This window comes from Apaloderma vittatum, unplaced genomic scaffold, assembly GCF_000703405.1.
Source record: "Apaloderma vittatum isolate BGI_N311 unplaced genomic scaffold, ASM70340v1 scaffold37873, whole genome shotgun sequence".
NCBI classification, from domain to species: domain Eukaryota; kingdom Metazoa; phylum Chordata; class Aves; order Trogoniformes; family Trogonidae; genus Apaloderma; species Apaloderma vittatum.
Window position 1 is genome coordinate 1824 of NW_009710498.1, and position 14830 is coordinate 16653.

General features: G+C 43.7%; 1 protein-coding gene across 1 annotated transcript; it reads right to left on the bottom strand.

The window, feature by feature from the left end:
• Positions 1-1399: 1399 nt before the first annotated feature.
• LOC104272344 (coiled-coil domain-containing protein 148-like) lies at positions 1400-14075 on the bottom strand (the record flags this gene model as incomplete). The annotated part of the gene is made up of 5 exons (XM_009867309.1): positions 1400-1558; positions 3442-3582; positions 5688-5805; positions 12215-12333; positions 13899-14075. Coding segments are annotated over 5 exons (714 nt in total), but the record flags the coding sequence as incomplete, so codon positions are not given.
• Between the last annotated feature and the right edge of the window lie 755 nt (positions 14076-14830).

The window sequence follows — 14830 nt, forward strand, 5'->3', positions numbered from 1 at the left end:
CAAACATACAGAGAACCGTAATTTTAGCACAAACATGCAAAAGCTAAATCCAGAAGGCACACAGCTCCCACGGCTTTTGGGCAGTCCCCGCAGCATTTCTCCCCCCATTAAAATAACAGCTCCACTACTCAGACCATGCTGCTCCTGGTCTTAAAGCTCCCTTGCTCTCAGGAGCCTGTGGCAGCAGCTCTCCCCTGCCCTTCTGGCCGCCCGCTCTCACTCCGCACCCTGGAGCACCCAGGGCCGGAGCAAACCTCCCTCTCCCCAGGCGTCCACAGGGACCGGGCTGACGCAGGCAGGTTTTGCAGCGTTTTATCAGTTTGAGGTGTGAAAACTTCATGCTGCCCATCCCTGCTGCAAACAGAGAGGTGCCAGTGCCCGCGCTGGGCCCGGTGGTAGCACAGCGCGGCCAGAGCAGGACAACCACGTGCTCCGCGTCCGCTGTGCCAGCACCACAGGCTCTGCCGGGGACTGCAGGGAGGGCTCGCGCCTGCCCTGGTCCTCGGGTCCTCGTGCCAACAGCGAGGAACTGCTGCCTGTTCCACAGGCAACGTGGGTATGGGATCCCTGTGCGCCCACAAGGTGTTACAGCGCTACGCTAATGAAGTTCCTGTAATTATCGCATGTTCAGATCTTTCTGATACTCATCATCCTGAGAAATTTTTGGCTGAACTGCTAACTGTGGCTTCTTTACATACATTTTACACTCATCTTATTTACACTCAGTTTCAAAATGAAAAGACATCTACTTCCCTTTCATTTAATACAATCATATTCAGTAGCTCCAGCTCCAAAATAAAGATCCCAGATCTGTAACGTCGTTTCTAATTTATATTGAAAGACTACTTTGCAATATGAAATTGCGTGACTGGTTTGCAGTAGATACAATGCAGCAAACTGGTTTCTAAATATAGACAGAGGTTAAGTTTCTTCTTATAACAATGAAAGAATAATAGAAGCATTCATGATAATGAAGATTTGTATAATTAAAAGAATCAAATCGTCAAGAAGCCTGGAATGAAAGTTGTGGGATGTATTAACATATAACGTAACCTGAAGCAACTGCTCTGCCAAGCTGTTTTGGATTTACACTGCTAATTAAAAAGCAGAGTTCCTACTCACACCGCTGCGTACCGACTGGCCTGTAGCGCCCGTCACGCACAGGGCCCTACCCCTGGAAATTATGCCCCAACAGCCGACACCCACCAGAGCGTTGTAACACCTTCACCGAGGCAGGCGTGGAGTGGAGTGGCACTGCATGAGAAAGGCATGGCAGCGTTTGGAATGACTGCACGCACCGAGAACTAAGTAATTCTGTGACACAGCTGAAGGGAAATTTATTTAAAGCTCTCACATTATAGGCCAGACAACACCACTGAAGCGTCTCAACTTCTGATGCTCAAGTATCTCTCTGCATTTTAAAAGCTGTAGATTCCATATCTCTTCTTGGAAGCTTCAGTGGAGGAATTTTTGGTAAAATCTCTTTTGCATAAAGTGTTTTATGAAGTCCAGCTTCTCGAAGAGCTAGCTCAACACGAAGTCTAGGGTCAGAAATGATCTGTTAAAATAAACCAAGCAACGATAAATAGACACAAAACCATACTTCCCTCACCCACACAGGGTATCTTATACAGTATCTGTGGATGTATACATTAAAAAAGTTTCAAAAAAGGCAGAGAATTTTAGTTGTAAAATAAAGCCTTCGAAAGCAGAGAAACTCTACAGTGAACAAGCCTGACCTCACTGCACACATCTTGACATTATCCTTCTGAATGTTAATGATCACAAAGCGTTTTACCAAAAGAGCCCCGGCTGCCACTGCTCAGCAAAAATCCCAGGGCAGATGAGAAACGTGGTGACCTGAGTTCAGGCTGCTCACTGAAGAGCTGCTGACTTCTCCAGCGTTCCCCGTGGCAGAGCCCTGCTTCCAGCACCAGCCTGCTCATCCCCTGCTCTTGGTTTCTAGGGGATGTCGGTGCCTCCAACACAGTCATGATTTTTCTCAGGGCATTGCTTTGTGACTGCAAGGCAGCAGCACTTCATTTTACATAACAACAATTAGTGCCCAGGGAAACGACTTCTAAAATAGGTCAGAAGGTTACTGGACAAGATTTGCAAGCCTCTTTCAAAGCCCTCTCCCACAGGCTCCAGTGGGGGACCCCTGCAAGCACAGGGGTCAGTGCAGCATCACCCGCCACAGAGCCTGCGCCTGCTGGGACAGAGCGTGCTCGCGGGCTCAGCGGGAATCATGTGCTGCAGCCTGAGCAGCACCAAAGCCTGTTTGGAGTTGAAATTATCCTGAGAATTCAGGCATCAATCCCGCATACACATGTTCAGAGCATTTTAGGCTAAGGGTTTTCAGAACACCTCATCCATAGGTCAGATTTGGGTAGGTTTTACTAGCCAAACGAAAACCTACCGCTCTTATACCACATCTCTCTCTTACCGAACTGAGAAGCTTTACAGTGTCTTAAAACAGAAAATGCTGGGCAAGCTATGGTATAGATATCATTAAATTTCAGCTTATTCAGAGCTAAAAGAAAGCTTTTATGCCACAGAATTATATCACAGCACTTCTCTTTGCACAAACATAATTTTTAAATTCCACAGCGGGAATAATTTCAAATGCATAGACTGAGCATATGGGGAACAGTGAGGCAATCAAAATATCTTCCCCTATGTCGCTTAATTACATTTGAAATGGAGCTAGCACTGTCCTCAGCAATCCCAGTGACCTGAAAACAGGAGTATAGTCACTTCAGTTTCCTGCTTCCTTTACTCCTAACTGGTTTCTTTTCCTTTAGCCCTTGCATATCCCATCCCAACTGTTCCTCAATCTAGCAATAGCATAGAGATAGTCAAGACGCTATTTTTCAGCTTATGAAGAGATCTACGTAGTGCGTAATCTTACAGGAGAAAAGCATACTCCATAATCAAGTTACCTATAACACAGCTCTTTTGAATCCTGTCAGGAGTATTACACTATGTCCATTCACTTCCTACACCCAGCATAAAGCTAACTGGAGCGGGTGGAAAGGAGACACTCTGAAGTAAATTCATAAACACATAAAAAGGGTGGGATCTGAAACGAAGAAGTAGCAGATAGATCAGTTAAAACAGGGAGCAAACAGAGGAAGTGCCCAGTGCCCCGTTTGGCCCAGCAGCCTCCCTGCAGCAGCTGCAGCGGGAGACGCTGCCCAGCGTGAGCCCAGGGCTCCTGTGCCTTGTGCTCCCCTCGCGGCATGCTCCTCCTGCACCTGCACGGGGTCGGAGACCTTGTCCCACCTAGGACTCCTAGTCGTGTTATTTGTACTCGCATTAGATGCTGTATTCTGCTGTTAACATTGCTATTTAGGATATACTGTTAACATCAGCGTCATGTATCTCTATTAAGATGCATATTTATACACGAAGCGATGCAGTCTGACTGCAGGCAGTTACCTGCTGTTCACTGTACGTGTGCAGCTTGAACAGTGGCTTCTGAAGATCAAACTCTTCTTTGGTCCCAACGCCCATTCGAGCTTTAGATGCCACCGTATCGGCCACTACTCTAGCTGGATCTAATTTTGCAACGACAGCAACCTAAAATACATGATACGAAAATAATAATTACTCTATCTATGCAGACCTAAGGTGAGAAAAGGTTCTTTTCAATAACACGATCATTTGCCTGGTTTAAAATCTTCAGAAGTTGCCTTAAACCATCTGGTATCTATATATAAAAGCTGTAAAGCTTAAAACATGAATCCAGAGTAAAATTGCTCTAGTGGAGAATAATAATCAGGGAGATTTTTCTCCTGTTTCCCAATGGAGACAATTTAACTAGTTGGATTTAACACAGCACTGTGCATGTCTGGGACTGCTGTGAAGCGGAGAACCGCCTGCTACGTGGGCAGGCTCAACACAGAATAACCTGCCTATTGTGAGCACCAGTTGCAAGCCCTCAAAAACATAAACGTGAAAGCTGGACGGCATTTCCATTAAGAGAGAGCTTATATTGCTACCTCATCACACCCTGGTAGGGAATAGGCTTATGGTAGGCTTAGGCTACCAGCAAACAGCCCTTCCCGAGCAGGGGCACTGCAACAAGGGTGGCGAGGACGCTGCGAGGATGCTGCACGGCAGAAGCGACAGCATCCTCAGCTCTCAGCAGAGACTGACACCAGCTCTGACCTCCAAAACCTGCAACAGAAAAAGGAACCAGCAGACTGTCATTTAGCAAGACCCACAGTTCCTGGAAATCCAAACTTTCTTCTTTGTCTTCTGATGGAAACAAAGGGATTCAGATCAGTAGTTCACCACTTTTACAAAGTCTGTAATTAGTCGCAAATAACAACACTCTTTGGTTTTTTTGTGAAGTGGGGCTGTTTTAACTGTTTGGTTTCCTATGGCTAGATCAGTAGAACTGGGTCACTCAGATGAGATCAACAGATTATGACTCTCAATCAGCCTCTTGTAAAAATCCGATGCAAAAGACAACGCAATGCAGACAGTACCTTAGAAAAGATGTAACAGTTATTAAAATGCATTGTCAACCTAAAATAACAGTATTAATACTGCAAAGTAATAACTGAATCCGATTATTAAAAATAAGGCATTATTGACTGGAAAAGACCCAAGTTAAACAACAAAAAAAATTACTGCAATGGCAGACCAACAGTCCCTGAGGTTTATTTATTCCTGTTACGCTCAGCTCTCCCACAGAAGACAGCTTGAGATATTTGACCTCTGTTATATTTTTCTTTCTTCTCAACTCTGGACACCCAAATGCTGAAGTGAAAGCACTTGTAAGGCCACAAACAGTCCACAGGGGACTAACGAAGAATTTCGCTGGCATGCACACTGTACTGGGATCCTTAATCCCAAAGCCAAAGGACATGCTGGAGGTGAGGTTGGGGCTGCATCAAATACCGTATTTTGAACCACAGGAGAAAGTTGCTGCATCAATGCTGTTTAAATTATCCAAAATCAAAAGGGTTTGCAGACACCTCCCTTATTTTCCTTTGGCTGCATGCTTAAGATGCAGTTCCTGGATTGTAAAGAATGGGAACTCCAGATTTTTGCATTTAAACTTTGGAGGAAAAAACAAGGCGATTAGATACAAAATTAAAACTGAAGCTAAAATTATTACTTCAGAAAGTCAGCAGTATAAAAAAAATAAGTAACACCACTTTTACTATGACAAAAATTTATAAGCATTTTCTGGGATGTCCTTTTTAAAAGAGCATGCAGAAGTTTCACAGAGTTAAATCCCTCTCTGAAAAGTCATTCAAGGTCTGTAAGTTTTCAGAATTTAAAGGGAATCCAAATTACTCATAAATCTTGCCTACAACTCAAGGCAGACTTAAGATTATTTAAAAAAAAAACAAACAAAAACCCCACAGCCCCAAAAAACAAGAAAAAAAGAAATCACACCCAACCCAGGAAAAACAGTATTTATCTCTTTTCAGATATTAACAGCTTCTGCAGTGCAATTTAACATCATAATGTTCCTGTTGTCAGAGTTACAAAGCACATAGGATTTACAACATGACAGAATTACTGTTAAAGTCAGACCAAAAGCGCATTTTACCTTCTTCATTTATTTGCTTTTGATAGATTGCTCTTTTTATCTTCCAAGTAATATGTCAGTGTGTGCTTGTATCATTACTGTATATGAAAATACCGTACACAGGAAATAAAACCACCTGTTGTCGGAGCGCTTCCAGGCATTTCTCTTTTTCCTTTTCTTCATATGCTTCTTGAAGGGCCAGTTCCTTTTTCTCCAGCAACCGTTTTTCTAGTAATGCTTGTCTAAACTTTACCCTGCAAAACAGCATACATACAAATGGGAAAAAACATTGGTCAAGTGTAATTTTAAATTTCTGTTATGATATTTCAGTTTGAAAACTAGTCTGATGTTTTCCATATCTCCCTAATAATAATATGGTGGTTCATCTAAACACCTGAAAAATGCAAAATAGGCTTTTTCATTGGAAAATGTAATTTGGGGTTTTTTGTGGGGGGAGAAGGGGTGCTTAGGGAGTTGTATTTTTATCTGCTCTGGAGTTTTTGTTTGTTTCTCCTAAATGACTTGGCTAACCTTTTAGAATTCATTGCTAGAATGCAGATTTTTCTCTAGCATCCTTTATATAGCCCTGCTACTCTTTTTTTTCTTCCTCCCCATTTTCTCTGCCAAGAAGAAATGTTCTCTGATATCTGTGTATGGCAGAACTCCTTCCTGTAACCCTTTCCATTAAAAGAAACACATCACTCCCCATCTTCTTACTGGAAGAAGCAAGAAAAATTGAGAATTAGATCCTTCCTCAAAAGGAAAAAAACCATGAGGTTAGCGCAAATAATCCTGAAACATCACCTGTGGCATTATTTTTGCTGGCCAACTTCTCCCAACAGGTGTCTGCAGCCCCGACAGCAGCACCAGGACTGTCTGCCCGTGAAACCCTCAGCCTGCTGCCAAGCCCTGTTCCTGACGAAGCCGAGGTCTGGCACTTCTACTCCTTACAGAGGAGCTGCCACGGCCATGCTCTGCTCTCAGAGAACTATCCTTCTGCCCTTCGAATTTTAGGTTGCCGTTAGAGAAATGGAGAAGAGTTGCTTCAGCTACAGTAAAACCTGTGGGTTTATTCTCTTACTCTCGAAATTGTAGCCAGCTCAAAGGAATGTGTAACTTTTCCTACAAATTGCAAAAATCAGAACGAATGTGCAGTTGTGCTGGTAGCTAGAAAAGACCAATGCATCAGTAATCCAGTAACAATTACCAGGACAAACAAATTTGTCCCAAGAGAGTGGTACAAAGTCGCCTGAGGACACCCCAGAAAGGCTTTTGGTTTCTTACTGTAGCCTTTATAGTTTAGGCAGGTAAATGCTTGCAATAGTAATCGTAAGAGGTAACTTTGTTCCAGGCAGAAAACCAAATCCTCTTTTTACATGAAGGAAATTTAATAAAAAGATATTAATATATTTCTAAAAAATGGCAAAAACTATATTGAAAACCTTTCCCTCTGCTTGAGCTGACTACTGTGACACATGCGTTAACAAATATGAAATTCAGTAGCCTGGAAACTCGTGTAAATTACCAAAGAAGGAAAACGGAGGGGCACTCATCCAGCTCTGATCTGCAGTGCTTTGTCTCTGCTGCAGAACCTTGCAGGTACCTGGGAACAAAGGCATTGCCCACGGGAAGCTTTTCTGGCATTTCCCCACCCGGTCTGAGCCGGGGGCTGCGGGCCGGCCGGGACAGAGCGAGGCCGCAGCACCGTGACGCCGCACTGGGTGCCCCGCAGGAGGAGGTTTGGGCTCCCCTGAGGAGGGGATCACTCACTCACGCTGGAGAGACCGAGGCTGCTAGTAACAAACATTTAGTTTCACTGCCAGAGGGCAACGGCAGAGCTATGAAAGCTGTGCTCAGGGAAGGCAGAAAACCTTGTAAATACAGATTCAACCCTACGTTGTGTTCCTCATTTGGAACATTCTTCCAATACTTTTTATGCTCAGCTTTAAACGTTCACTTGAGCTTTGATTTTGCAGCATTCACATGCAAACACAGTTGTTAATTCTCTTTCACTCTATAATACTTAGTAATATTTTAGCTACTATTTCTTCAAAGTAAACCTAACTTGACAAAAAAGCTTAAATTTAAAATGCCGTAATACTCTATTTTGACTTTAAATATGACAGTAAGGAAGAACTTTAATAAATCACCAGCTGAAGAATGAGCTCAGCTGACTAGTTTCAGTAAAGCTACCTTTTTGAAGTACTGCGGGTACACACTTATGTAACTCTTGATAAGCGTAATTTCATTAAAACTCTGCTTTCAGACACTGCCTCATAAATATTCAATAGGAAATAACAATCTACTATGTTCATTACAAAAACTTTCGCAAAACTTTAAAAAATTGGGTTATAACACAGATGGGTTTTTTGCCCTATAATCACAACTTCCGCTCGCTGCTGTCTGGTGACTAATCTCGGGCAGCAGGAAGAGCCATCTCCACGGCAAAGAAGGTCTGCGTGTGTCCCTGCCTGCGCCAGGCTGGACTGATGCGCAGCATCACTCAGGCTCGAGGAGCTGGGACGGCAAGTGCTTCACACACAAAGGTGAACGTTGCAGAAGCAGCCTCTGGTTCCCAGGACAGAACTGAAGGGTCACATCCTTTGCTAATCTACACCACAACTGCAGTCGAAGAGCTGTGGCTACGCTGAGGTGTGGAGCCCAACCCAGCCCTCCGCTCTATAGACATTCTTAAACGAGGCAAAGCTGCAGCAAGCATCGGCTCCACCGACTGCCTTCTCGTTTGCCCAGTGCTGTGAACAGCTCTAATACCCAACTACTCGTCCGCAGCCTCTCTGCATTCTTTCTGCTCTGAGCCCTGCAGCATGGAGCACTGGCCAGAGAGAGCGGGCAGGTCTGGGGGCAGCTGGTGAGAGCTGTGCCTTAGGGAGGGGAAAGTCTTGAGGGGGTGAGAGGGGCAAGGGGGAGGCAAACCCTGCAGGAGAGGAGGCTGAGGGGTGACCTCATCAATGTTGATAAATATGTCAAGGGGGAGTGTAAGGAGGATGGAGCAAGGCTCTTCTCAGGGATGTCCAGTGACAGGACAAGGGGCAACAGATGCCAGCTGGAGCACAGGAGGTTCCACAAAAACATTAGGAAAAGCTTTTTCTCTGTGAGGGTGCTAGAGTTTCCGCTGAGAGGGTGCTAGAGCCCTGCCACAGGCTGCCCAGGGAGGTTGTGGAGTCTCCTGCTCTGGAGACGTTTGCAACCTGCCTGGACGCGTTCCTGTGTGACCTGCTCTGTGTGACCCTGCTCTGGCAGGGGGTTGGGTTAGATGATCTCTAGAGGTACCTTCCAACCCAGAACATTCTGTGAGTCTGTGACGCCCGACCAGGAGCTGCTGCCAAGAGCACAAGGGAAGGGAGATGTGATGCGTGAGCACCTTCACCCTGGCACCGACAGAGCCGTGTGGCAAACAGCTGCAGGGGCAGACACAGCCCTGGCTGAGAGCAGCCCTCTCCGGCCGCTGCTCCCACCCCTGCCCTCACTGCTCAGGGCCAGGCCTGGCGGCAGGACAGGGCTGGGCTGAGATGCTCACCAACCTTTCCCACTCACTGCCTCGCTGGGGAACGCGATGTGCCAATCTATTTCTAACAGCTAGTGAGTGAAAATATTTGCACTATTTCATGCCAATATAACTCCCACCCTGCAACATTAATGCAAAATCTATTGCTTTGGGGGGGAGGGATGTTCTTTTAGAATATTTTATGTACATTCAATCCACTCCATACTTAAGGGACCTGATGGAGGACCTGACTGAAATCACTGCATAGATTAAAAATGGGAGAAGTGGGCTGTTAGCAACAGACAAATCTGTCCTTTTGGAAGCTATTTCATGAAGCACAGTAAGACAGAAATGCAGTTTGTAGCTCTTGATATTGCACCAAAAGGGAGCATTTAGGAGCATGGATAAAGGATCGACAGCAGAAGACATACACTCATGTTTATGTCTCTACTCTCAGTGGGCCACACACAACTCTAGCTGGCCAACACTAACTTCTGACGCCCAGAGCAGTCCCAGCAGGTATCCCGGCTTAACGGGTCACGTCCTGCCAAACGCCAGCACGGAGAACACACACCACTTACCTACCACCTGCTGGGTTTTGGAAGCATTTCTGGAGCTGTCATCTACTAAATCTTTAATTTTTATTTTAAAAGAAAAAGATCACAACTCTCTGCTTTCTTTTTCAAATGTGCCCAGTCCAGACCTTTTACGATACACACCAGCAACCAGAGCTCTTGTCCAGATGGCTTCAGTCTCAGGTTCACGGCCTGAAGGAGTTCAAATCTGCACTTTCTGCATTATCAGCAAGAATATACAATAAGATCTCCACCCCTGTTTTAATACCTGGACTGCTATCAGCAAACAAAGTGAATGGGAGCAGAAGAAAGCAGAAAAGGAGTATGACTTTTTGCCTACTTGTTGTTGGGGCATTGGCAGGATCTGGGCATCAGACCTAGGTTCTTACCCCAGTCCCTGTGGGGTTTTTAAGCACTATTTTAACAGATTTTGTTAGATAAGAAATTAATACATTCCAGTCCTTTTCCCCTCTCCCATGTTTCTGAACACAGGCAGCAGTGCTTATTAGGATTTTGTGCTGAATTAGCTACTCTTGCTGTCTTTTACTTGATCGACATCTACAGGAACTTAAGCACTTCAACCCATCAGCTTTAGGCAGGTGCTGGGTACCAGCTGCTCTGAAGACAACACTTCTAAGACACATGCAGCATAAAACTGCGGCTACCTAGGAACTTCTAGGCCAAAAAAATGAAATGTTCAATCAGTTAAATGTCTCTGCTGTCAGACGATCACTAAGCAGAGTGGTAGAAAGCAAATTTGAACCTAGTCACTTGAAATTCTCCATCCAGTTTCAGGTGCCTTTAATCCTGTTCTTGGATCTGGTCACAGCTCTGGCTATTCAGCATCTCGCAATTACAAAGTGAGATTTGAATAAACAGAGCACCACAGTGACTCTGTGATTATAATTTTCTTTTTTATAAACCTGATTGCTTAATTTTAAAAGCAATTCAGGATTACAGCAGACCATCTTTTAATGTCTTACTGTACTTCTTAGAAAATCAATGCACCATCCAGAGCATATTTTGTGCTTAGAATAGTCAGTCAGGTCACAATCCAAAAGCCTTTTTCCTTCCCCAAAATTGAAAACATGTCCGATCAGAACTACAGCACTGCCTGTGCTACCCTGCATGATCTGTCCTGCAAAGAGTTGAAACCAATTTACGTGCTGTAACCAGAGGAACACGTAAGAATACTGTTAGTTTGTACAGGACTGCCCTATGAAATCAGTCTGAAATCAGTGCGCCTACCCTAAGTTCAGCAGAACCCATCTGAACATGCCTTACACCATACTTGCAGGACTGCAGTGCCTAGTAACAGCAGCATCCCGCTGCCCTTCTTTGATTAATGTTTCTGAAGGCTTTGAAGATGAGAAACATTAAGTAATTCCAAAGAATTATTAAATCTTCACAAACAGTAAGCATTTTCCTTTAAACTGTTTTATTTTGTGCAGTATGCCAATTCTGGGAAACATAAGCATTTACCAACGCTGGATTCATAACAGCCCCAAGGTGTGATTGTTTCCTCCCTGCATTCCTAAACAAAGGGTGCCATTTCCTTATATTTTATTCCACAATCTTTATTAGCATAAGAAAAGAATATCCCCCCAACTGTATGGCATAGCACAGGGCATGGGTTTAAAGAAAAATCATTTTTTCCTGAACAGTTTTGCTAAAAATTTGGTAACTCAAGTATGTGCATTTTGTTTGCTATGAGCTAAAACCCCTGCAAGTGTGTTTAAGGAAAGGCATGTATTTGCAGCACAAGGATAGGGACATTTAAATTTAACCGTCAGCAAAGTATTGTAACAAAATTATATCGAAGCAGTGCTTCCCACAGAACGCTTAAAACCAAGTTTAATATTCTAATGCCAAGGGTACTTTAACCCTATTCTAATTAATTTCTGGTTCGTGCAATTTAGTGGCTCTATCAATGTAAAAAAGTATGCCTGTGATTGGAGAACAATTATAACCAGACTACATACAGGGGTTTTTATGCTCCTCTGTGACAGAGGAACTCCTCTCTGAACTCAAGTGTTTCTTCAACAGGTTGTTAAAGGCCATATTCTGCAACAATGACTTGGCAAGGATTCAAATGTCAACAGGCTGAAGTCCTAAATTACATCAAACAGGTGAAAAGCATCTCCAAGTAGATGTGCAATTTAAGACCCTCTAAAAGAACAGTAAGTATCATTGAGGCTATTAAGTGCTTCATGTGCTCCTCTTACTTGCCTCTCAAACAGAACAAACCTGGTTGTAAATAATTTTGCAAAGTGGAAATGTAGGTCTTATTACCCAGCTACAATTAAAAATCACGAAGGGAGCTGGTTTTAATGCACGTACCCTATCACGATTACAACAGTTGAGCGTTTACTAAGGTCGAAAACTTCGATGAACACAAATTCAAAATTACAAATGAATGGCATCCAGGACACCGTCGTGATGTGACCTTGGCATATAGACTGGGGTGACTGCCAAGCAGGAAGAAAAAATTATTACTTATCTCAATTTATTTTAATTTAGCAAGCTGGAAGACCAAAGCAAATTAGATTGATACTATAGGTATTCACATTTAATTTCTTTTACCTTTCTCTGTCTTTAACTGCTTGTTCAGCCATTAATTTTCTTAATTCCTCCAGACGTTGTAGATCTTGCTCTTCCTGTTCTCGCCACTTGAGCTGTTTCTCAGCCCAGTACTTTTTCACCTAGAGTTTGAACAAATACAGTAAACAAAATAACAATCCCATTCCATGTGCAGGTACCAGAAGAGAAAGAGGAGCTGGAACACAGAAATAGTGACATACCCTGATGTACTTCCAAATTAGAAACCAAAAGGACAGCCAGAGAATGGCACAGTGCCTCACCCCCCTTAGGGCTCCCTGAGAAACCCCTTAACTCCTTCGACCTAACAGACTTCGTGGCAACTGCTATGACAAACAGAAAGAGAAAAGCTATAACATTCACTAAAACATATTGCTTCCAGGAAAACAAAGACAGTGCTCACCTTGAAAACCAAGACTGAGTTTTTTAAAAGATTATTTATGATGACAGAAGTGTATGACAATGCTGCCACTTGTAACTCACCGAAAAAACAGCATTGTGTTTCTAAAGTTTAAAATACAGCTGGAAAAACAGAGAATAGAAGTTTCAGAAGAAGATGCAAAAAGCTAAGAAAATCTTAAGAACTGTAATAATCTAAGAAGACATGAATTACAAAAGCAACTGAATTCCTCAAAAACCTATTGATGAATAACATCCCTGTGAAGGTCCGAGACCTCATCCTACCTCCCAAAATATAGGTAATTTCTTTTGATGGAATTTACTTACGGAATCATCTCAAATAGGAAAAGCTTCATAAAATGGTAATAAAAATAACTTCTACATCACCCACTGAACTATGCTGAATTTAAGCCTCTCGGAAATTTCAGTTGAAACAGCAGTCAAAACATCATCCTCTGCATATGACTGGCTTTGTGTAGAAAAATCTTTAACTGCCACAATTCAGAATAAAACAGGTCTTCCAAACAGTGCTTATGTTTCTGAATTCCCAGACTAGAAGCCAATCATTTCTTTATACCAGCCCTTTTTCACACAAGAAGGACATGAAAACAGCGACAGCTATAACCATATTTCTTGGAATGATTTTATTTAATATTATTTGAAACACCTGTATTTATGAAATAAAACTCTCCTTTGCAATTATTGCCCTTCTGTATTCCACATTGCCTGGAGGCTTTCTCATAAACTCTATGTAGGGGCCAGGGGATATTGCTGAAATTCCATATTTAAATATATCAGCAAACACCTGATTCGCAGTCAAACAGAGCAAATGTAGCACTGCTATTTAAGATTTAATGTCATTTTGCCCATCCCTAGGTTTGGAAGTACTTGCCACACGCAGCCTAGGTTACAGGCTGGGCTGTGCGTGAGCGTTGCTCTTATGCGGATCACAGATAATTTACCTGTTCTTGCTGCCACGCAGGCAGAACACTGGCCAGGAAAGGAGCTGCAGTGTGGGGTCAGCAGTCCTTTTTAAGGGTCACAGAACGGTCGGGGTTGGAAAAGATCTGGAGATCTTTAGAGATCCCCCAGTGCCACCCCCTGCCAGAGCAGGGTCACCCAGGGCAGCCACACAGGAACGCGTCCAGGCGGGTTTGAAAGTCTCCTGAGCAGGAGACTCCACACCCTCCCTGGGCACATCGAACATGCAACAGACTCCAACGAAACCCACGGCTGCTGGGCTCAGAGAGCCCACAGAGGATGAGCTTACACAGACTTCACACACGGGCCGGAGAAGAGGGAAGCTGGCACAACCGAGACATGCAGACGAAAGGAGCGGTGCTGGCGGTTGGGCCAGTGCAGCCTCCGCCTGCTGCTGCCTCCCTGGAGGTGTCAGAGCACCTGCCTCTATCAGCGCAGCCTCAGGAAAGACAAAAAGCAGAACAAGCTGTAACAACAAGAAAAGCAGCGGCAAAGTTTCTCATATTAAATAACGGGCTGCTCCTCTCCCTGCACCTCGGCTTCCAGTGCTGATGGAGAAACCAGACCTCTCACAATCACACACTCCAGCTGAGCCCATTTGTGCATCCTCCACACCAGCCAAGGTTACAGCGCATCTAGGTAAGAGTTTTCAGGGTGAGAAGATGAATGCAGACACCAAATGTAGACGTTCTCCCTTAATTTGTTACATTCTAATTTTAAATCCAGCATGTAAGACCAGTAACAACACATCAGCTACCGACAAATACCAGGAAACACACAAGCACGAAAAAAGCCCCAAACCGCTCACATATACCAAAACTTTTGTAATACGATGTGCGTTCACACAATCTTTAAAAATTCCTGTGTCTTCTTATAGATGTTTATATCTAAAACGTTCCCCACCAATACCTACAACAAGCCAATTAAAGGTAAAGCCAATACTGATTTAAATTTAACCAGGACTTCTCTGAAAGCACATGGTTGGCAAACACATACATATGGCTTTCCCAGCTTTTGAACCTGAAACGTCAGTCTCAAATATTAAGGATATATTTAAGGATATATAAAACAAATTAAAATAAGGATAAAACCATGTGTTACCTGCTTAGACCTCACAACTGAGCAGGAGATTGGACTAGAGACCTCTTGAGATCCCTCCAAATCTGAACTTCTCTGATTTAGAATAGAAGCATAGAATCGTAGAGTTGTCAGGGTTGGAAG